Here is a 22,920-nt window from a genome sequence, read left to right on the forward strand (position 1 = left end):
TGTCAATAAATTGACAATTATTTTCCCTTGAAAGAGCAGCGATACGTAACATTTAAGATTACGAAGGACAAACAGAATTTATCAATTCTTTCGCGAACTTTAGATGTACGTACAACATATTTGTAAGGTCAATTTTTATATCTCAATTTTCCAAGGTTATACAAAATTCAACGTACAACACTGTGTTTCAATGTAATGCTTTTACGTAAAAATTATATTTTATAGTCCTCCATCGTGCGGTATCTTTCGAAACAGTCTCCAAAGTACAATCCTGTGTGTTCTTTTCGACTACACGTATCGCAAAAATAATTAATTTAGTGTCTTTAATCTTTCCGTTTGAACGTACAGAACAATCTTTACTATTTACATCTTCGTAGTACCGCAATATATGCAGTTTTCCATCAAGTAAAATTGATTTTCTTAGATTCTTTAGACATTCAAGTACGTTCAGAGAAAGTGTAAACTAATACATAGTTGAACAAAGTATAAAATCAGTATAGTTCCTTGCTGTGGTAACTGAGGAACCCTGAAGTGCTCTTGATGATTTTTAAGGTGCTGTTTCATTTGATAGTAAGATACACAGACAATGGAATCACTGTTTCTGTACTTCGACACTGTGTACATTTATTTCATCCTTGTTATATTTCCAATCTACGTGCAACCGAGTTACAGGATCCATACGACCGTAACTGATTAATTTATCGACGAATTTTTAACCGAATGGTACGTTTTCGGACCGCGGGACAACAGTGGAGCGCGTATTATGAATAAAAAAAAAAAAGGGGGTATCGGGAAGGGGGAGAGGAGAGAAAAAAAAGTAAAACCAAAAATAGGAGAAGAGACGAGCGCGTTACAACGCTCGCCGAACGTCAACGTCGCCCGTAAACAACCCCCGCGTTTTTCGTTATTTATACCGCAAACATTTCAAAGCTGTCCCGCGTTTAATTTACGACCTCGCGCGGATCAAAAGCTGTCTGCTTGTTTTTCGTTAAAAAAGAAGAAAAAAGGTAAAAAAAAAATTAAAAAACAGGGGGAGAAAATACGGATACCGCGAGAGACACACGGAAGAGCCGCGAAAACTGAATACAAAGAGCGCGAAGTTCAACGCGAGAAAATGGTGGACGATACTTCTCGCGAATGGGAATCCCCTTACTTTCTCGCGTCTCGAGTCTGGTTCCAGGAGGAGCGGGGCGAAATTAGATTCAAAACTTGACATTCTGCTTTTTCGTAAAAACGAGAAAGAAGAAGAAGAAGAAGAAGAGGAAGAGGAGGAGGAGGAGGGGTATACTGTTCGCGACGGGGGTTCCCCTCTGCTTTACTTTTGACACCTCGAGTATACTTCTGGGAGGTATGGCGCGAAATTAGATTTTAAATTTGACTCGCTGCTTTTTCGTAAAACGAGGAACATACACTTCGCGGTAGGGTTTCTCGTCTCTCTGTTTTCGTTTCGTGTCTGATTCGGGGAGAGCTCGGGCGAAATTAGTTTCGAAATTTTGTGGAAACATACCTCTCGCGACAGGGGTTCCCCTTGTTCCGATTTTTTGATGTCAAGGGTGGGCCAAAATTACATTCGAAATTTGACTTTCTGCTTTTTCGTGAAACGAAGGAGATAGTTTGCACAGTAGGGTTTCTCTCCCCTTTATTTACGCTTCGAATTTAATTTAGACAGAGCTTGTGCGAAATTAGTTTCGTTTTTTCAGAAAACAGAAAGAAATACCTTTCACGACAGGGGTTCCCCTTCTTCCTATTTTTGATGTTAAGAGTGGGGCAAAATTACATTCGAAATTTGACTTTCTGCTTTTTTGTAAAAAGAAGTACTTTTTACAATAGGGTTTCTCTCCCCCCTATTTTCGAAATTTGACTTTCTGTTTTTTCCTAAAAAGAAGAAGATACTTTTCACAGTAAGGTTTCTCTCTCCCCTATTTTCGAAATTTGACTTTCTTTTTTGTAAAAAAAAAGAAAAAGATACCTTTTACTACAGGGGTTCCCCTTCTTCCTATTTTTAATGTTAAGAGTGAGGCAAAATTACATTCGAAATTTTACTTTCTGCTTTTTTGTAAAAAGAAGTACTTTTTACAGTAGAATTTCTCTCCCTCCTATTTTCGAAATTTGACTTTCTTTTTTGTAAAAAAAAAAAGAAAAAGATACCTTTTACTACAGGAGTTCCCCTTCTTCCTATTTTTAACGTTCAGTAAGAGTGGGGTAAAATTACATTCGAAATTTGACTTTCTGCTTTTTCGTAAAAAAGATACTTTTTACAGTAGGGGTTCTCCTTTCTCTATTTTCGAAATTTGACTTTTTTTTTTTTGTAAAAAAAAAAGAAAAAGATACCTTTCACTACAGGGGTTCCTCTTCCTTCCTCCTATTTTTAACGTTTAATAAGAATGGGACAAAATTAGACTCGAAATTTGACTTTCCACTTTTTCCTAAAACGAAGAAGATACTTTTCACAGTAAAGTTTCTCTCTCCCTATTTACACTTCGAATCTAATTTAAGCACAGCTCGTGCAAAATTAGTTTCGTAATTTGACTCTCCATTTTCTCCCAAAACAGAAAAAAATACCTCCCACGACATGAATTCCCCTTCTACCCATTGTTAATGCTAAAAATGAACCAAAATTACATTCGAAATTCGACCGTCCATTTTTTCGTGAAAAAGAAAGAAGTATACCAAACAGTCCCCTCTCCCTTTACTTTCATCGGCTGGAATCTGCTTCTGAGAGAGGTCGCGCGAAATTAGTTTCGAAATTTAACTCTCTATTTGTTTGCAAAGGGTCGAAGAAAAATACCATTGCCGCGAGGCAACAGAAGGACCGCGAAAATTGGATACTGGAATAAAATGGTGCGCGTGACAATGTCGGACGCTACTTTCCACGATGAGGGACTACCTCCTCCCCTTTACTTTCGTCGAGCGTGATTCCGGGGGGGTCTCGCGCGAAATTAGATTCGAAATTTAACTTCCGATTCGACGCGAGTTTCCCCTAGCCCAGGAGAAAACAAAGGGCTCCCGAGCTCCCTGTTACGACCATTTGTTTCAATTAGTAGCGGAGACTCTCGCGTGATTTGGTGCACCGCGACACCATTTGCTTGCTCGTTGCCACGATGCACCGGCGAGACCGTATATATCCAATCCTGATCTCCGCGTGGTCGTGTTCACGTCATCTCGTTCGCCCCCCTTGGTCCTATTACCCAATGAGGGGAGGGGGAAAAAAAAGAGATAAATCCTCACCCGTGGACCTGGAGAAAAATTACTCTCTCACCGGACATTCGTTACCGCCCCAGAATTTCCTCACGCTCGTCCAACCCCATGTTTCATTCCATCCGGAAAGCCATCTTCGACTCTATCCGAGAGTCCAATTAACCGGGGTTCGTCCTGTGCACGATTCGACTGTTTATATTTTATTTTACACGAACTGGTCACAAACTTGCTCTTTGACACGTACGAGGTGTCCCGATGATTAGACGATCTTGTTTTTGAATAACTTCCCGGAGAAATGAAACCGAAACCGACTTTTCTGGGTTAGAATTTATTCGACGTCTACGCAAAAGTGATCTTGTGTTTCGTGTTTAAGTAACGTCTAAAGGAAGTAAAATCTACCTAATCGACTCTCGTAGCGTTTAAATGTAGTGTACTTACATCGAGACAAAATCCAGGGAATTAAATTTCACCTCATCCCCTTGGGTACATCCTTTCTCCTCTCTCTTAAATCCTACCGCTTAAGGACGTCTTCCTGGTCCGTTTCGATCCTGTAACTTAGTTGCACGTAGATTGGAAAGATAGCAAGAATAAAATAAATGTATACAGTGTTGAAGTACAGAAACAACGATTCCATTGTCTGTGTATCTTACCACCAAATAAAACACCTCAGAAATCATCAACAGCACCTCAGAGTTCAAAAATCTGGATCACCGATATTATCAATAAGCGAGGCACACATAGAGAAGACAATGAGCGAAATACAAGATCGAACTCGTCGTCGAAGAAACACGACGACAGAGGATAACTTCTGATCGATAATCTCGTCACCAAATTCGATCAATAAGCGAGACAATTACCCTATCTTGAAAAGTAGTTTCGCAGTTCGAGTGGTCGGTTGGAAGAAAATCGGATCGATCGGATTAAAGACCAGTGTAATCGCGTTCGATCGATATCTTACCATCCAAAACAGCACTTCAGTGTTCAAAAATCCAAATCATCGATATTATCAATAAGCGAGGCGCACATATAGAAGACAATGAGCGAAATAAAACAAGGTCAAACTGGTCGTCGAAGAAATACGACGACAGAGAATGACTTCTGATCGAAAATCTCGTAACCAAATTCGATCAATAAGCGAGACAATTACTGTATCTTGAAAAGTAGTTTCCCAGTTCGAGTGATCGGTTGGAAGAAAATCGGATCGATCGGATTAAAGAGCAGTGTAATCGCGTTCGATCGAAATCTTACCATCCAAAACAGCACTTCAGTGTTCAAAAATCCAGATCACCGATATTATCAATAAGCGAGGCACATATAGAGAAAACGACGAGCGAAATGAAACAAGATCAAACTCGTCAAAGAAACACAACGACAGAGGATGACTTCTGATCAATAATCTCGCCATTAAATTCGATCAATAAGCGAGACAATTACTCTAGCTTGAAAAGTATAATTCACTCGGTTCGAGTGGTCGGTTGGAAGAAAATCGGATCGATCGGATTAAAGAGCGATGTAATCGCGTACGATCGAAAACGATTACATTCGATATCTTTTTCCAACGAGTCTACAGGATGAACGATTTCGGTACGTTAATCAACGGCTGGAGTCATTAATCCCCGAACGAATGGAAATCGTCGCGAGCTGGCTACGGTTCGGGGCTAGGCTTCGTATCAAAATTCGATCGTAGCCGAAAACAACCGCTCCTTTTTATCTAGCAGAGAGCCGAGCGGATTAGCCGGATTCCGCGCGCGAACATTTCCCATTACGAACGCTCGTAAAACTGTTAAATTGATTGTAAATTCTCGATGTTTCCGCGAGCGAGTTGCAACGGTAATCCCGATATTCGTTTTTATTTCGACCATTGTCGCCCGTTTATACGTCCATGGCCCTCTCCACTGGGTCGGATCGTACCCTTCGAAATTCCTACGAGGACCCACCCTCCTCCATCTCGCGATGTACCGCATTCGTTCCAATTAGCAACAAAGTTCTCGCGCGATTTGGTGCGCGCAACACGACTCCGTAACCTGGTCGTTTCTACGCCGCGAGTCACCGGAACGGGCCTCGTAAATTTCACCGGATATCTCTATTTATCTAGCTTTTTCTCTCGGTGCACGGACTCGGGTTCATTCCAACGGTTTTCATCGTCGAATCGAGGGACAACGTATGGAAGAAATCATTATCGAAGCTCCCTGGAGACCACCGCGTGGAATATTTTATCGAGACGTTGAGATCCACGACAAACACCGAGCATGAACAACGATCGGCTCGAATCGGTGGTTTGCAAACACTTTTTACAGAGCTAGAAACAGAAATTTTTTCATAGAACGAAATTTTTATAGAACGAAATTTTGTTCCGTTCGAAATCAATTTAAAATTAATAGATACGCCAAATTTTTAAAAGAATCTACCCTCCCCGTGTGAAAATAAAGCAAATTTCAGCATTGGAGATTTCTAGATAAAGAATTCTTCGTTCCTATGATTAAATTGATCCATTTAAAATTGATAACCCATTCGTGGAGTCTACCGTCCGAAATAAGAGGTTTGTAATTTCTACGTTGAAAAATTGATTGCTTGTTTTCCACTCGTCGGGGATCATTTGATGGAAAGTCGGTCGAATTACAGTTCGCAACGAATGGTGATAAATCGATCCGTTCGAGTACGATTCGAGACGAGTATTATGCAGAAAGATGCAACGTGGGAACAATGGATCGAGAATACGCGGGATCGTTGGTCTAGGTCGGTTCTTTGATAACTGGAATCGAATAAACGGTACTGATTAAAATGGTATCGACAACGAAACTGCATTTCCGGATTATCCGTTGGTAAACGACGTCCATTCGGCGTAATTATTACAAATGCATCCGCGCGGTCCCCGGTCTCCCATGGGCGCAGTTTTTCCAAGCCCCGGTATCAAAGACGAGCCATCGGTGGATTGGCGGAACAGGATGAATCCGTCGCCAGATGAACAGGGCCAGGGGATGCATATTGCAGCGGTAATATGCGCGCATCGGCCTCGTTTCTACCTGAAAGCGCGCGGCCGTTGCATTATACGTGCGAGTGCACCCCGAGTCCGCCAATTAATTAAATTGCTGCTGTAGGATCGTATCGGGGATGCGGAAAAGGACTCGTCAAAAATTTCCTAGCTTCCAGGTAAACGCGAAACTATGGTACACTCGACTATAAAGGGAATGTACGAACAGCTCCAAGGAGAGCTCGAGCTTCGTCGGCTAAATAAAGCTCCGCTTATGTATTAACGAGGGACGTTGCCGTACGTGTACCGTATATCTTCGAACGAAACATTTTTCAGTGGCTGTTCAAACTTGAATGTTACTTAGGCAAAAGTAAAGCGGGACAACCGATACGAAGGGCCACTACTCCGGGGTATAAAATTGATTGCTACGAAGTACGGTAGCATTGGAAATTTTTGTAAATTTATATAGTGATAAAGGAAAGTTAACCCCTCGTATGTATGCTGTACACTTTCTTTTATTCGAAATATTTTTCAGTAGCTGTTCAAAGTTGAATTTTACTTAGGCAAAAGTAAAGCGGGACAACCGATACGAAGGGTCACTACTCCGGGGTATAAAATTGATTGCTACGAAGTACGGTAGCATTGGAAATTTTTGTAAATTTATATAATGATAAAGAAAAGTTAATTTTTCTAAATTTATATAGTGATAAAGAAAAGTTAATTTTTGTAAATTTATATAGTGATAAAGAAAAGTTAATTTTTCTAAATTTATATAGTGATAAAGAAAAGTTAATTTTTCTAAATTTATATAGTGATAAAGAAAAGTTAATTTTTCTAAATTTATATAGTGATAAAGAAAAGTTAATTTTTGTAAATTTATATAGTGATAAAGAAAAGTTAATTTTTGTAAATTTATATAGTGATAAAGGAAAGTTAACCCTTCCTACGTATGCTGTATTTTTTTTATTCGAAACATTTCTTGGTAGTATTTATAATTTAGGAGTTACTTAGGCAAACCTTTTTCAGTAGCTGCTCAAACTTAAATGTTACTTAGGTAAAAGTAAAACGAGACAACCGATACGAAGGGTAACTACTTGGAGGTATAAAATCGATTGCTACAAAGTACGGTAACATTCGAAATTTTTGTAAACTTGTCTAATAATGAGGGTAAACTAATCCTTCGTACGTATGCAGTACACTTTTTTTTTATTCGAAACATTTTTCAATAGTATTTATAATTCAAGAGTTACTTGGACAAAAATTTCAAGGAACGAACTCCGATACTAGGACCAGGTTTCTCCTTCGAAGTGTAAAATTAGTAGCTTGGAAAGTACGCTAAGGTAGCATTGGAAATTTATGCAAACTTATACACCGATAAAGGAAAGTTAACCCCTCGTACGTGTACTGTACTTTTCTTTATTCGAAACATTTTTCACCGGTATTTATAATTCAAGGGTCACTTGGGCAAAAATTTCAAGGAACGAGCTCCGATACTAGGGGTGGATTTCTCCTTCGAAGTTTAAAAATTAGTAGCTAGGAAGTACGATAAGGTAGCATTGGAAATTTATGCAAACTTATGGACTAATGAGGAAAAGCCACCCTTTGTGCTATATTTTTCTATTCGAAACTTTTTTCCAGTAGTTTTTTCCCAACTGTTTTTTCCAGCTGGGAAAAAACAAACTTTTTTCCACCAATTTAAGAGTTCCTTGAAAAGTAAGCTGAACTCTCGTAGAAGGGGTGAGTTCTTTTTTCTTTAAAATTAGCAAGCACGGTTCTTAAGTATTCTAAATAAATATAAATAAAATCTTGGTGAAATTTCATCAGCAATCAGCATCGGACAGGTCTTCTCTCGTCAGTTGCGACTTCGACTCTTAAACGAATTCTCAAACTTTACCTTTCCACTCTGTCGCTGGCAATCTCGCATCGCTGGTGTTTATTATCTGTTGTTACGTTTGCGTTGTCACCTGGAGTATTGTTTGGACATCGAAAAAAATCTCTGTACCAGCTCTGTACCAGTGACACGCGATATCGGCCGCCATTCCCTCTGCCAAGGGAATCGGAGAACCAATCGTTGACTCTTTCGGTCGTATCTCGAACTCGGTCCTCGCGTTTCAGCTTTTCTCTAACCCGATGGCGAATCCTCGTATCAGACCGTCAGTTTCAGCGTCCACGTGTGTCTACCTATTCCGTAGGGTTCCATTTCCGTTTTGATCTCTGTCCATAGTGACTGCCACCGCTGATTTACTCGAGCAACAATTTAATCGACTATCTCGTTCCACCGGTTCGTTAATTTCGAAATTGGAAAGCGCACCCGGGCTCTCGAATACTTTTTCCATTAGAAAACTCTGCCTTTCACCGAATATGCCGCGCAGAAATTGTTTTCCTATGTTTCTAGGATAAAAGGAACTCGTTTAATCGATCGTGCGACGGGTCGTAAAGTCCCATTGTAGAAGTATATTCTCTATCGAAAGTTCTACCGTCTAGTTTCTCGATTCTTACGCGCGAAAGGCCCCCCTGCCCCCCATTTCTAACAATGTTCAGTTTGATCGATCGTTCCAAGTGCCGTGAAGTTTGCACTCCGTGCAGAAGTATACTTTTTTGTTGTTAATCGGTCCTCTGATTTCGCTAAGGACCATTCTTAAACATAGAAGCCCCCTGCCCCCCTTTTTTTTAATAATTTTCAATTTAACTAATTGTTCCACGTCCTATAATACTTCGAGTAATAAATATACTTCCTTGTTATTGACAGATGCTCTACCATCTTCGAGTATCCTAAATCTTAAGTACAGAACGGGGGGCCCCCCTTTTTTTGATCATTTTCAGTTGAATAAATTGTTCCACGTACTATAATATTCCGAGTAGTAAATATACACCTTTGTTATCGACAGGTGCCCCACTATTTTCGAGTATTCTAATTCTTAAGTACAGAACAGGGGGCCCCCCTTTGTTTGATAATTTTCAGTTCAACAAATTATTCCACGCATCATAATGTTTCGAATAGTAAACACACTCCCTTGCTATCGACAGGTGCCCCACTATTTTCGGGTATTCTAATTCTTAAGTACGGAACGGGGGGCCCCCCTTTTTTTGATAATTTTCAGTTCAACAAATTGTTCTACGCACTACAATATTCCAAGTAGTAAATATACACCTTTGTTATCGACAGATGCTCCACTATCTTCGAGTACCCTAATTCTTAAGTACAGAACGGGGGGCCCCCCTTTTTTTGATCATTTTTAGTTCAATAAATTGTTCCACGTACTATAATATTCCAAATAGTAAATACACTCCGTTGCTATTGACAGGTACCCCACTATTTTCAAGTATTCTAATTCTTAAGTACAGAACGGGGGGCCCCCCTTTCTTCTAATAATTTTCAGTTCAACAAATTGTTCCACGCACCACAATATTCCATGCAGTAAATACACTCCCTTCTTATCAACAGATGCCCACTATCTTCGACTATCCAAATTCTCGCGCGCAGAACACCCCCTGCCCCCTCGTTTCGATAATTTTCAGTTTAAAATCGGTCGTTCGACCCACCAGAGTCACATCCAGGAGAAACTCAACCCTCTTCGATTTTTCCTCTCGGAATCCCAATAACCATGCTTCCACGTTCTCCTCGAGTCCCCCTTCTATTCTTATCAGCGACTCCCCCCGACGATTTCCATCCACGATTCTCGAATTTCGATTACCCTTTCGTGGCGTTCCCCTTTGTTCCTGTATTTCGATTTCTATTAGTATTACATTTTAGCAGCTGCCTTCGAGCGACAATCTCCCCCTCCCCCGTCCCTCTCTCTCTCTCTCTGTGTCTCCCTCGCGTCGTGCTGCATTTCGAATCCCAATTCTCCTGTTCCATTCTGTTCAGCTCGGCCCGTAGCACTCGTTCCCCGCTTCGATGTTTCGATTCGAATTCCATGAAGGGACGAGGTATCGACGCGAACGAAGTAATTACCGTGACTTTTCGAGCAACCGGATCCGCTTTCTTCGACGAGTGTACTGTACAATTATCGAGGTGTTGGTCGTTTATTAGCCGTTGACAATACGACCGAGTATTTCTCGGACCGTACCACGGTGATCTCACGATCGTCTCGCGATTCACCCGAAGATTTTTCGAGCGTCATCTCGAGCCGCGTGGCGCTTCCGCGACCCGATTAAACGTTTAAATTAATTAACGGGCGGGACGGTTTGCCGGAGGATCGGGAGAATTGGAGTTCAGAGTGCAATTAAAGCGACAAAGAATTAGTCGATGGATGCAATTAAGGATTTCGTAGCCGTTGAGAAACGAAGCGGTCGAGAATACGTTTCCGTCGCGTTTAATCCGCGGATGCGATCTCTCTCGCGTATTTCCCGTTACGGTGAAGAGACGAAGAGGAGAGACGAAACAGAAGAAGAAGAAGAAGAGGAGGAAACGTTGTAAAATCCGTGTCACAGTTACGAACAATAATTAACGTTTAAACCCGAGAATCGCGTTGTCGCGGCGGAATTGACTGTCATGGGAAACTTCATCGTTCTCCAACAGGGGGCCCCCCCTCGGTTCGGAGTAAACGTCCGGATGTAATTACAGGCGCGATGTAATTTCGATAAAAGAAACTCACCGGTTCTCGGTGTCGGACACTTTAATAAAGCTCGACGCGGCGGCCTCTAATTATTGTTAATCAAAGCGCAGCGCCCGCGCGCTATTTGCGACAAGCACCGCGGGCGACTCGTTGTTTCCTTTAAACACGGTTTACAATGTACAGAGCCGGTGTGAACGCGTTTCAACGATCGTGTTCCAGCCCAACCCCCGCCTGCTGATCAATTTTCATCGGAGGGTTGTCGCGCGTTCGACCAGAGAGGAAATTATTAAGTTCCCGAACTTGATTCCACGCCAATGAGAGGATCGAGTCGACGAATGATAAAAGTGTAACCGGTGTCCGTGAGGGCGAAGAGGATAAAAAGAGCGAAAGAAAACTATCCCCGCGAACGAGTATCGCTTTGGAGGCGTCGAATAGGAAAATCGATGCTCGTAATTTTCTTGGAAACGCGACTGCATCCCCGGTGGAATCGATTCGTTCTCGTTAGCACCTGCTTAAACGAACGTCGATTGGAATATCGGTTTAAAGTTCACCGTGCCAAACTTCTTTCATTAAACTTACGGAAATTCGAGCCATCTCGTCGTCGAACTCACCTTTACGAGACAAAAAAGAAACACGCGGACGATACAAAGCGATACAGGGGGGGTTCAAGTAGGAAAATTTATCGCGACGATGTAAGTGTTTCCGGTACGAGGGGTTCTTAATTCTATTTCGAGGGGTTCTAAGATTCCTGGAAGGGATCTGTGTGGAACTTTTAATTTTTTAATGTATGGTTGTGAGAGTGGTATAGAGTGTCCGAAATTCCAGGGTACGTTCGATCGGGTGCGACATATTGTGCGTGCATATTGTTTCGTGGGTTTAAATACTTTTTCTCGAGCATTTGAGTTACTACTACGAGGAACTATCACGTTGATAACTGGTACATCGATAGAAGAGAACAGTGAGAAGAGTTGCGAATTTGGTGAAGTTTGCAAAATTTTAAAAATATCTGCCCCCTTCTCCCGAGTTTCTTTAATTTTTAAATTATCTCAAGAACGGAATGTAAACAAAGGAGGAAAATAATTTTGTAAAATTTGCAAAGTTGTACAAATATTTACCCCCCTTCTCGCAAGTTCCTTTATCTTTTAAATTATCTCAAGAACGAAAAAAACAAAAAGAGAGAATAATTTGATAAAGTTTGCAAAATCTTAAAATTATCTGCCTCCTTTCCACGAATTTCTTTATTTTTTAAATTATCTCAAGAACAAAAGAAACAAAAGAGAAAATACAATTTGACAAGATTTGCAAAATCTTACAAACTTCTCTCGAGTTTCTTTATTCTTTAAATTATCTCAAGAACGAAAGAAACAAAAGTGAAGAATAAATGTTTGTGCCTTGCTTGGACTCGGTGGTTTCCATCATTTTCCCGGTGTCTTCGCTGGTTGCCCCCCTGGAATATCCACGGTGTCCAAGTTCTTTTATTAAAGTTGCGCGATTCGTGTCTCCGTGGATCCCTATGGGGGAGTAAAGTGTGCAACGTTGGCACAACGATCGATGAAGTCCGTGGTGTCGAAACAAAGAGCGCTTTGTTGCTCGTGCAAGCTCGGTCAGACCTCGGTCTCTCACGAAATCGCACGAAACGTCCAACTTTCGAGGCACGCGAATTTTTCCACCTGCCTGACGCTCGTTTCGAATTATCCAACTTCTTGCGGGGCTTGTTGTTTCCGAATACAAGCACGGACGTGCCCCCCTTCTCGCGAATACGGTTTCACGGTTTTGACACGGTTGGCCTCGCGTGATCGCCACGTGAGAAAGTCCGAACAATTTCGAGGGATGTCTACCCGAAGCGGAGGAAAGTTATGGGGGTCGAAGGTAATCCATTTTGGTGGAAATTGATGAAATTCGTAGTACTGGAAAAAATTAATAATGTTGAAATTGTTGGACGTGATAATCGAAAGTAGTGGAGGTCGAAGGTAATCCATTTTGGTGGAATTGATGAAATTGGTAGTACTGGAAAAATACGTTTAACTGTTAAAAATGATGATCGAAAGTAGTGGAGGTCGAAGGTAATCCATTTTGGAGCAAATTGATGAAATTCGTATTATTGGGAAAAATTAATAATATTTAAATTGTTGGACGTGATAATCGAAAGTAGTGGAAGTCGAAGGTAATCCATTTTGGAGGAAATTGATAAAACTCGTAGTACTGGAAAAATACGTTTAACTATTAAAAATGATAATCGAAAGTAATGAAGATCGAAGGTAAATCGACGAAATTCGTAGTGCAGAAAAAAATGAATAACGTTTAACTATTAGAAATGAACACAATTAGAACGACTGCAAGCAGACACGCTAGAATATTTGTACGTGTGGGACGTTTTTTTACCAAAGAATGTTTCCACGATAGAATTTTTCACGCTGGTACTCTTTCACCGCAGAAATTTTTCCACGATAGAATTTTTCACACTGGGACTTCTTCACCATCGAATACTTCAACGCTACAATTTTTCTACCACGTCGACACATCGAATTTGAAATAAAATTAAGAAAATATTAAGTCACCCGCGCAAGAAAATTTGTCTCGCGTAATGAATCGTCGTTGCGTTCAAAAAATCTTCGAAGCGCCATTTATGAGTTTTTGAAGCTAAAAAGTTTCATTGATATTTATTGGATTGTTCGGAAAACCATTTCTTCTTTTTTTTTTTGTTGAAAATGACACACGATTTTTCTAGAGCGTACAAACATTTCATTAAATTATATATTCTCCATTTTGGAAGACGAAGTCACTTCCCGAAGAACCCAATAATTTGAAAAATTCGCAAACACGAAGCTTCCGAATTTCTTTCCCCGATTTTTGCGTTTCGATCGATGGAAGTCAAAGAACATTGAGCATTGACCTAGGAAAAGTCTGGAGACGAATCCAATAATTAGAAAAATTCGCAAACACGAAGCTTTCGGATTTCTTTCCCCAATTTTTGCGTTTCGATCGATGGAAGTCAAAGAACATTGAGCATTGACCTAGGAAAAGTCTGAAGAAGAACCCAATAATTAGAAAAATTCGCAAACACGAAGCTTTCGGATTTCTTTCCCCGATTTTTGCGTTTCGATCGATGGAAGTCAAAGAACATTGAGCATTGACCTAGGAAAAGTCTGGAGACGAATCCAATAATTTGAAAAATTCGCAAACACGAAGCTTTCGGATTTCTTTCCCCGATTTTTGCGTTTCGATCGATGGAAGTCAAAGAACATTGAGCATTGACCTAGGAAAAGTCTGGAGACGAACCCAATAATTAGAAAAATTCGCAAACACGAAGCTTTCGGATTTCTTTCCCCGATTTTTGCGTTTCGATCGATAGAAGTCAAGGAACATTGAGCATTGACCTAGGAAAAGGCTGGAGAACTCCAGGATCGTGAAGGTGAAGGCGTCGTATAGGGGTTGGAGGGGGGTGTAACTGGAGGATGTAGTTGTCGTTCAGTGCCGAAGCGAAAAGCAACAATATGTCTAGGTGCCAACAGCCAAACGCCTATCGTAAACATCGATCTGCCAGCCTCCGGTACGGGGACAACGGTGTTTCGAGCAGATAGCGAAATCCCCCGATATCAATTTTACACCGACGACTCGCCCGTCGTAGACAAATGTCGAATTTAAGAATGGTACGAGGGAACCAGCGCGATATCGATACCGTTTCAGACAGGATACGTCCCATAAACGGGCGGAAAGTTGCCGCCTGTGAAAAGATCTCTTCGAAAGGGCGAAAGAGGCCGATAGAAAGGGACTCTTTGCAAACACCGAGAATTTTTTCTCGTGACGAAGTGTCGATGCAACTACCAGACAAATTTTCTAGTAATGCGTTCTTTATGATATTTTACCCAAGTTGGAGGGTCGAAGAGGGTTGGGGCCCTCTGTGGACACTGATCGTTTTTAATTGTAGTAAATAATGGGTACTGAAAGGAATCTAGCACTAATAATTATTACTCGTAATGGAGGATAACTACTAAGGAAATTTCATTGATTTTCAAATAATATTTGAACAAAATCGGAGACTTAAAAAGGAAGTCTCAAACTGTTTGCAAACACCGAGAATTTCTATTCGTGATAAGTGTCGATGCAACTATTACACTAGAAAAATTTTCTAAAATGCGTTCTTGATAATATTTTACCCAAGTTGGAGGATCGAAGAGGGTTGGGGCCCTCTGTGGACACTGATCGTTTTTAATTGTAGTAAATAATGGGTACTGAAAGGAATCTAGCACTAATAATTATTACTCGTAATGGAGGATAACTACTAAGGAAATTTCATTCATTTTCAAATAATATCGGAGACTTAAAAAGGAAGACTTGAGAAGGACACTGATCGCTTCTAATTATAATAAATAGTGGGTACTGAAAGGAATCTAGCACTAATAATTATTACTCGTGATAGAGAGTAACTACTAAGGAAATTTCATTGATTTTCAAATAATATTTGAACAAAATCGGAGACTTAAAAAGGAAGTCCCAAACTGTTTGCAAACATCGAGAATTTCTATTCGTGATAAGTGTCGATGCAACTATTACACTAGAAAAATTTTCTAAAATTTCTCTCGTTCTACTCAACAATTATTTACGATACCTGAAATGTGTTCTTGATAATATTTTACCAAAATTAGGGAATCGAAGACTTTCTCAACCCTCTGTAGTCACTGATCGTTTCTAATTATAATAAATAACATATGCTAAAAGAAAATTAATATTGCTCCACAATTTTTTAATACACTAATATAAATTGTGCTCATTCATGTTTTACCAAAATTAAAGAATTTAACAGAGTCTCAAACCAGCACTAATAATTACTACTCGTAACAGAGAGTAACTACTAACGAAATTTCAATTGATTTTCAAATAATATTTCAACAAAGCCGAGTAACTTAAAAAGTGTCCGAAACTATCCGCAAACACCGAGAATATCTGTTCGTGATACGTGTTGATACAGCCGCTAGGAAGATTTCCCTCATTTTGCTCGACAATTTTTTTTACGATACTGGGAGTGTATAGGGTGCTCGATAATATTGAAATTGGAAATCTAGGAGCGTGTATACGAGGGAAATGGAAATGAAATTGATCGTTTCGCGACCTTTTGCCGTCCCATCTATAAAACAGCGACAGTATGTTTGTCGGGATGCCGTTTGGGATAACAAACAGGGGATTTGAAAGGAAAGATGAACCGTGTCGGGTCGGTGGAGTCGGCCTAATTTCGGCATTGTTATTTCGGCCGAATTTATTCCGCGGAACGAGTACGCTGCGCGATAAACCGCTCCACGTTTGGTAAAAGCGGCATAAATATAAAAGTGACAAAGCTCCCGATTGCGTTCCCAAAGAAAAAATTCAAGGGCCGAAAATTGACGTGACAACGCGAAGGGACCTGATCCTCGAGTCAACGTGTTCGAAAGAATTCTAAATCGCATTTTCTCATGAAAGAAATCTTCTTCCAAATTTGTCTTCATCACCCCTCTCTGTACACCCAAAGGAAACATTTTCCAAAGGAAGAAACTCGCGTAAAAATTTCGAACGAAGAATAAAAAATAAACAAGCTTCTCTTCGCTTTTATCGAGTGACTAAGAATTGAACTACGAGGGAACAATCTATCTCTCTTTGGACGAGTAAATATTTATCCAAGTAACCATTCCATGCTTGGTTCAATTTGTCAATTTTCATTCGAAACGAAATTTTGTCCCTTCTTGCCGAGTTCGTTATCCACTTCGGTATCGTTCGGTGGAAGGATGGAACAATTGCATCAAGAAAGGAAACAAACCCCCTGAACTCGAGGAACAAACGTGTCGATACAAGGAAACGAAGTGACGACTTATTTGGGGTACCTAGAGAGCGTGGATAGTTGAAGAAGTAAAAGAAAGAAACGGTTAGATCCGATCCGTAGCTCGGAGCGGGCAATATGTGGCGATTGTCCTCATCTTTCATCGCGCGTGACACAAGGAGGGTTGAGGGGTCAAAAGACGAAGGCGTGAAATAGAAAGCTCGAGTTGAAAGCTGTCCCCGGAAAGTGGATACAGGCCGGCAATACACGACGCAGCTGCACGTACTTCCTTCCTCGTTCGTGTCCTCCTCCTTTGATCCTACACTGTTCTTTTTTTTTTTTTTTTTTTTTTTCGTCTCTGCCCCTACCCTCGACGACTGAGTTTCACGAATCACCGATGACCCATACGTCCCGAAATGGCATCTCTCGGTTCCTTTCCCCGTTCTTCGATCTTTTCAATCCCACCCTTCTTTGGAAAAGGACTAGAGTTCTTCTTTTTGAAAACATTTCCAAAATCTACTAAAAGCTCCATCTTTAGAAAATAGTAGGTTCTTCTTTTTGAAAAAATTCATGGAATCCCTCTTAATCCTTCACCTTCAGAAAATAGTAGGTTTTTCTTTTTGGAGAAATTCGTGAAATTTGTATGAATCTATAGTTTCAAAATTAGCTTGTTCCTTTTTTGAATGTAATGTTCAACTACTTCCTCATTAACTTTCACTTAGAGAGAGAAACTGGTTCTTTTTTTGAAAAAATTCCTAGAACCTCTATAAACCTCTATCTTCAGAAAATAGTGCGTTCTCTTTTGAAAAAATTGCCATAGTCCCTGTGAACTTCCACCTTTAGAAAATAGTACGTTCTGTTTTTGAAAAAATTCCTACAACCTTTTTTGAAAAACTTATGAGTATCTCCGTGTATCTTTACCTTGAGGACACAACTTTTTTTTTTTAAATGGTCAACTGCGTCCTCAACAACCCCCAACTTGAGAAAACAGTGGAAAATATTTTTGAAAAATTTACTAGCTTCGTCCTTACCATCTGCAAGGCTAACATCGAACGTTTAACGACCACCCAGCAACAATTCGGGCGCACGTTGTCTTCGATTATCGGAAGCCCCCTAAACACGCCGTAAGACGTTGTTACGAAGTTGCAGCGTCAACCATCCACCCAATATCCGTTTCGAAAATTCTGCCCCACTTTGGCCTCGTTTCGTCGTAGCATCGATCCGACTAGATTGCAAGCGACGAACGATCATAATAGGTTGTTCGATCAATCTTGTCGTTCGGTAAGACTTATTGAACAGTTCTGTTCAATGTAGTACTGTTCAATAAGCTTTATCGAACGACAAAACTTATTGAGCAACCTAGTACTGTTCAATGTACTACTGTTTAAGGTAGTACTGTTCAATGTAGTACTGTTCACTGTAGTACTAGTAAGGTAGTACTGTTGACTGTAGTACTAGTAAGGTAGTACTGTTCACTGTAGTACTAGTAAGGTAGTACTGTTCACTGTAGTACTAGTAAGGTAGTACTGTTCACTGTAGTACTAATAAGGTAGTACTGTTCACTGTAGTACTGGTAAGGTAGTACTGTTCAATGTAGTACTGTTCAATATAGTACTGTTCAATGTAGTACTATTCAATATAGTACTGTTCAATGTAGTATTGTTCAATACGCTTTATCGAACGATAAAACTTATTGAGCAACCTAGTACTGTTCAATAAGTTTTATCGAACGACAAAATTTATTAAGCAACCTAGTACTGTTCAATGTAGTACTGTTCAATGTAGTACTGTTCAATATAGTACTGTTCAATATAGTACTGTTCAATGTAGTACTGTTCAATGTAGTACTGTTCAATATAGTACTGTTCAATGTAGTATTATTCAATATAGTACTGTTCAATGTAGTACTGTTGAATATAGTACTGTTCAATGTAGTACTGTTCAACGTAGTACTATTCAATATAGTACTGTTCAATGTAGTACTGTTGAATATAGTACTGTTCAATGTAGTACTGTTCAACGTAGTACTGTTCAATAAGCTTTATCGAACGACGAAACTTATTGAGCAACCCAGTACTGTTCAATAAGGTACTATCGAACGACAAAACTTATCGAAGCACCTGGTACATCGGAAGATGTTTACGTACCCCTCGTCTTTTCGGTATCGGCGGTGCATCGCGAACCCGCAGTAATCCACGGGAGATATATTGCGCTAATGCATCGGTGATTCTTACCATATATAAAGTGCATACAGCGGGTCCCAGCGTCGATCCATAAATTACATCAAACAAAGCCGCGGAACGGAAGAGGAGAGCAGCTAAATCAAAACCCGCTTAAGGAACTCAACGGCTCGGGCCCGCGTGGATGGCACCGTGCCATCGAAATGAAAATTACGATGACTCGGGAGCTTACGGCTGGTCGGAGATAAATATCGGGAGGGGTAGAATCGTGGGCAACCGTTTCTTTCAGCGGATTGTACCCGAAAATCGAGAAACTCGAGCATCGGTTTCGATCGACGACAGTGCTCCCCCCATGGTGGAATCAATTTTTTGCATTTGATATTCCTTTCGAATATTAAATATAATATCCGTTTAAAATTCATCGTCGATAGAGTACCGAAAGGTTTTTATTTAAGCAGATGCAAACGATGTTTTACGACACGGAATATTTTTCGAAGGAACCAATGGTATCGAATGAATATTTTTGTAAATGTTATTCGATACAATTGAAGAATTATTTGTATCGTATATTATACTCTGTGCCATGGAATACTTTCAACAACGTATTTGTTACGATATATATCTTCGATTCATCGTGAGATATTCTATAGTATCTGAATAGAATACTAGAAATATTGTAAATACTATATATATTAACCACCTTGTTTAAAATTTTTGGTCGCAAACACTCGGATCGGAAGAACTTTGAAATTTCTCTTTTTAATTTTCCACCTTCGACAAACGTTGAATCGCGTGCGCGAGAAAAAAAATTAGTTTACCCTGTTGCAAATATTCGATTCGAGCAACGAAATCCCTAGAAACTTCATTGATTTAGGGAGGTTTTCTCGTCTCCGAGTGTCTTCGATGAGAAAATAAAAACGACAGTTGGCCAGGAACCCATTAAACGTACATCGATTTATTTACCGCTTATTCGGTTCCTGGTACCGATACTCGAGATATTTTCGACGTCTTTGACGCTAGGATTTTCCCAAAGATCGTCCCGCGCAGCCATATTCCGGGTATAATATTCTTTGAACACCTTCCTCGCATAGCCTCGCCTTTATTACCCCTATTTATGCTCGCTTAATGCGCCACGTATACCGAGACACCCGGTATTTTACGATACCGATAAGCTCGTATACCCTTTTACTTCCAAAAATGAACGGTGGGTTTTTAAGCATTTCTTGGAAGGGTGTACAGACCATTTTATTTTTTTTTTTTATCAAATTTTATGAAACGCTCTGAAAATCATACTTACTTTTACATCGAAACCCATTCTCAGTGACACTCTTTCGGTGGATGATTCGTCAGACTGAATTTGTCACATTTGAAATTAAAAATTTTTTTTGCAGTTTTCCGTGAACATTAAAGTGAATTTGAATCCTTTTTGTCCTTTTTTGCGTATTTTTAAGTTTCGAATTGTTTACACGCTCTTGACTAATGATATTCTCTTCTGCAGTGAACAATAAAGTGAATTTGAATCATTTTCATCCTTTTTTGTGTACTTTTAAGTATCGAATTATTGACACGCTCTTGACTAATAATATTCTCTTTTGCAGTGAACAATAAAGCGAATTTGAATCGTTTTCGTCCTTTCTTGCCTACTTTTAAGTATCGAATTGTTTACACGCTCTCGATTAACGATATTCTCTTCTGCAGTGAACATTAAAGCGAATTTGAATCGTTTTCGTCCTTTCTTGCCTACTTTTAAGTATCGAATTGTTTACACGCCCTCGACTAACGATATTCTCTTTCACGTTGAACAGGTGCAATGAGCTAATGGCGTAACCGGAAGCACGAGGCCCCGAAACCTTGGCCTCGAGTTCCTCGCGGTGACCGCATCGGCTGCGCCGACTGCATCGGTCGTCGCCGCCCCCCTCCCTCCCACGTCGACCCCCGATACACGTCCCAGAACGTGACGTCACGACGACATGTCGTTCCTGTTGATTCGAGGAGGCCGAAAGGGCCCCATCATCTGTTTCGTCTTCCTCCTACTGATCTTCGCCCTCTACCAGCTGGGCATCATCTGCGGACCGATGAAATACGTGCCCACCGCGATGATGGTCGCCAAAGAGGTGAGTGTTTCAATTGTTGTCACGATCCCCCCTTTTTTTAAAAATTCCAACCTAGAGCACTTGTTTTCACGCTAACTTGAACATTATTTAAACATTATCTATACCACACGCTTGACAATTTTTAGTAAACAGTAAACCCAAATGTATGGTACAAACTCGAAAGTTCACCCAAACACTTTCGAAAGGTGTACTCGATCGAGGTCATAAATCGAAAATGGATCTACGAGCTGATTCTAATTCTGATTTCAAGTAAATTGGCTTTGGAGAATATTTGAGAGACAAGTTTCCACGTTACAGAGTCTATGAGTGTCGAAACTTTCGTCTAAAACCTTATTGTTGAAAGATCACAAACTATAGAAGTATCAAAAAAATTGACTCGGAATAATTCTCGGAATTATTCGAACTGTTTTTTATTATTTTTGAATTGTTGCTGCACAGTTCCATCGGCAAACGTAACCAATTCGATATTAGGAACACCCGTGGTAAAGAACCCCGAGCAAACAGACACGTTCGGGAGAAATTTCCCTGCATTTCGAGCGGCCCTCACAACTCGCATCGTCACGTCCGTGGTTTATACGTCACTTGCACAAGCAATTACGAATTAGTTTCAGCCTAGTTTTCGCGAAATTGTGCGGGCAAATGGTACGTGCCGTGATCGAGGAAAGAGGAGAGGAGGGGGAGGGTCGTCAAAGTCTCCGGCCCCTCGTCCACCTGACTGTAAATTTGGATGAACGAGTCGCGACTTCGCGCGTATATCTACATGTTTCCGCGACGAGAGGATCGCGCGTTTCGACGAACAACGCGACGAAGGCTGGAGCGGCTGGGTGCAACCCGCGCAAAGAATGTTGGCAAAACATTGCAGGGAAGTCGGTGTTTCTGAGAGTCGGAAATTAACGACGGTTGTGTACTTGGGCTACCGGATGCCTGCGAGGGATGAGCTATTTATTTACCAGCACCGACACGATCCTGTTTCACGTACGAGGGAACTACAGCTAGTTTCGAGCGTACCGCCCCCTCTCCCCCTCTCCTCTCGTTCTGACGAAGAGGGGGCACGCTACTCGCGAGGGAATAAGTTATTAATGCTACGGCCCGTTCGCTAGATGAAAATAGTTTCCTAATTTAAGAGTGTGATTAAAAATCTCGACGCGCGACACGGCGAATTACCCTCCGCTCCTCTCTCGCGCGCGCGCCGCATCGGGCCGGTTAATTACAAATTGCAGATTGTAAATTTTGTAAAACGATACGCAATCCGCGCGCGAGAGTTTGTTTTGTAATTGTTGAAGCGCCCCCACCGGGGTTCACTGTGTAACTTTCGCGATATTAATTTGTCACAGAGACTGTTAGAATACAATATCGAAGCTTTCGAGCGTGCAATGTAAAGAGCGGCGTAAATTGGACGCACTGTTAACGATTTTTTCAATCGTAATATTTCCGACGCAGAGACGGAAGTATCGTTCGCCGGACAACGCTACGGGAAAATTAAATCCTCCCCGGGACCGTTTTGAACATCAATTTAGAGTCTCGTGAAATAGAGAATAGAAAATATTTTATTTATAAAATATCTGTCCCCGGACGGGAAATATTATTACCCGTGCCGCGCCCGTGGCAAGAGGAGAAAAAATTGACGAGGGCGAGCAGAGATATATAAAAAAAAATTTTCACTCGGTTGGATGAAATTTCAAGAGTAGAATTTCGTGTTCGATGCCTCCGAGCGGAAAGTATTATTTCGCTTCGTCTATACGTCGCGGACAAAAATACAATCAAATTGTTAATATCGATTGACATATACCTGACGTGCAATGTTCAGCTCGAACGACGAGGCTGCAAGGCCACTGGGCGCTCCCGTAGCGTGAACTTGTCTCGTTTCGGATGCGCTATCTCCGCTTGGAAATTAACGCAGAGTAGCCGCATTGAAAATGAATTACGCACGGTGAATGAATGTACGACCGTGGCTGTGGTCGAGCTGTTTATCGTAACTATGGAGACCGTGGAACTGGAGAGTTGTGTGTTGTGGTTGAAGGGCAACTGATTAATTCACCGACACGAATAATCGAGGAAGTCTCGACTCAACAGAGTCGGTCTTACGATCGAGATTAAACGCGCACTTCTT

The 22,920-nt window shown here is 40.8% G+C and overlaps 2 protein-coding genes across 2 annotated transcripts in view; both read left to right on the plus strand.

Annotated features, from left to right (window-relative positions):
• The window catches only part of LOC143154898 (uncharacterized), a 322,091-nt gene extending 301,462 nt beyond the window's left edge, over nt 1-20,629 (plus strand). The window contains exon 5 of the mRNA XM_076326963.1: nt 20,502-20,629. Coding sequence (XP_076183078.1) covers nt 20,502-20,510 — 9 coding nt within the window. The 3' untranslated portion in view covers nt 20,511-20,629. The remainder of the gene's footprint in view (nt 1-20,501) is intronic.
• Nucleotides 20,630-20,666: 37 nt separating this feature from the next.
• Tpst (tyrosylprotein sulfotransferase) overlaps nt 20,667-22,920 on the plus strand; it is a 20,630-nt gene continuing 18,376 nt past the window's right edge. Inside the window, exon 1 of the mRNA XM_076304069.1 lies at nt 20,667-20,810. Coding sequence (XP_076160184.1) covers nt 20,667-20,810 — 144 coding nt within the window. The remainder of the gene's footprint in view (nt 20,811-22,920) is intronic.

This window comes from Ptiloglossa arizonensis, chromosome 2, assembly GCF_051014685.1.
Source record: "Ptiloglossa arizonensis isolate GNS036 chromosome 2, iyPtiAriz1_principal, whole genome shotgun sequence".
NCBI classification, from domain to species: domain Eukaryota; kingdom Metazoa; phylum Arthropoda; class Insecta; order Hymenoptera; family Colletidae; genus Ptiloglossa; species Ptiloglossa arizonensis.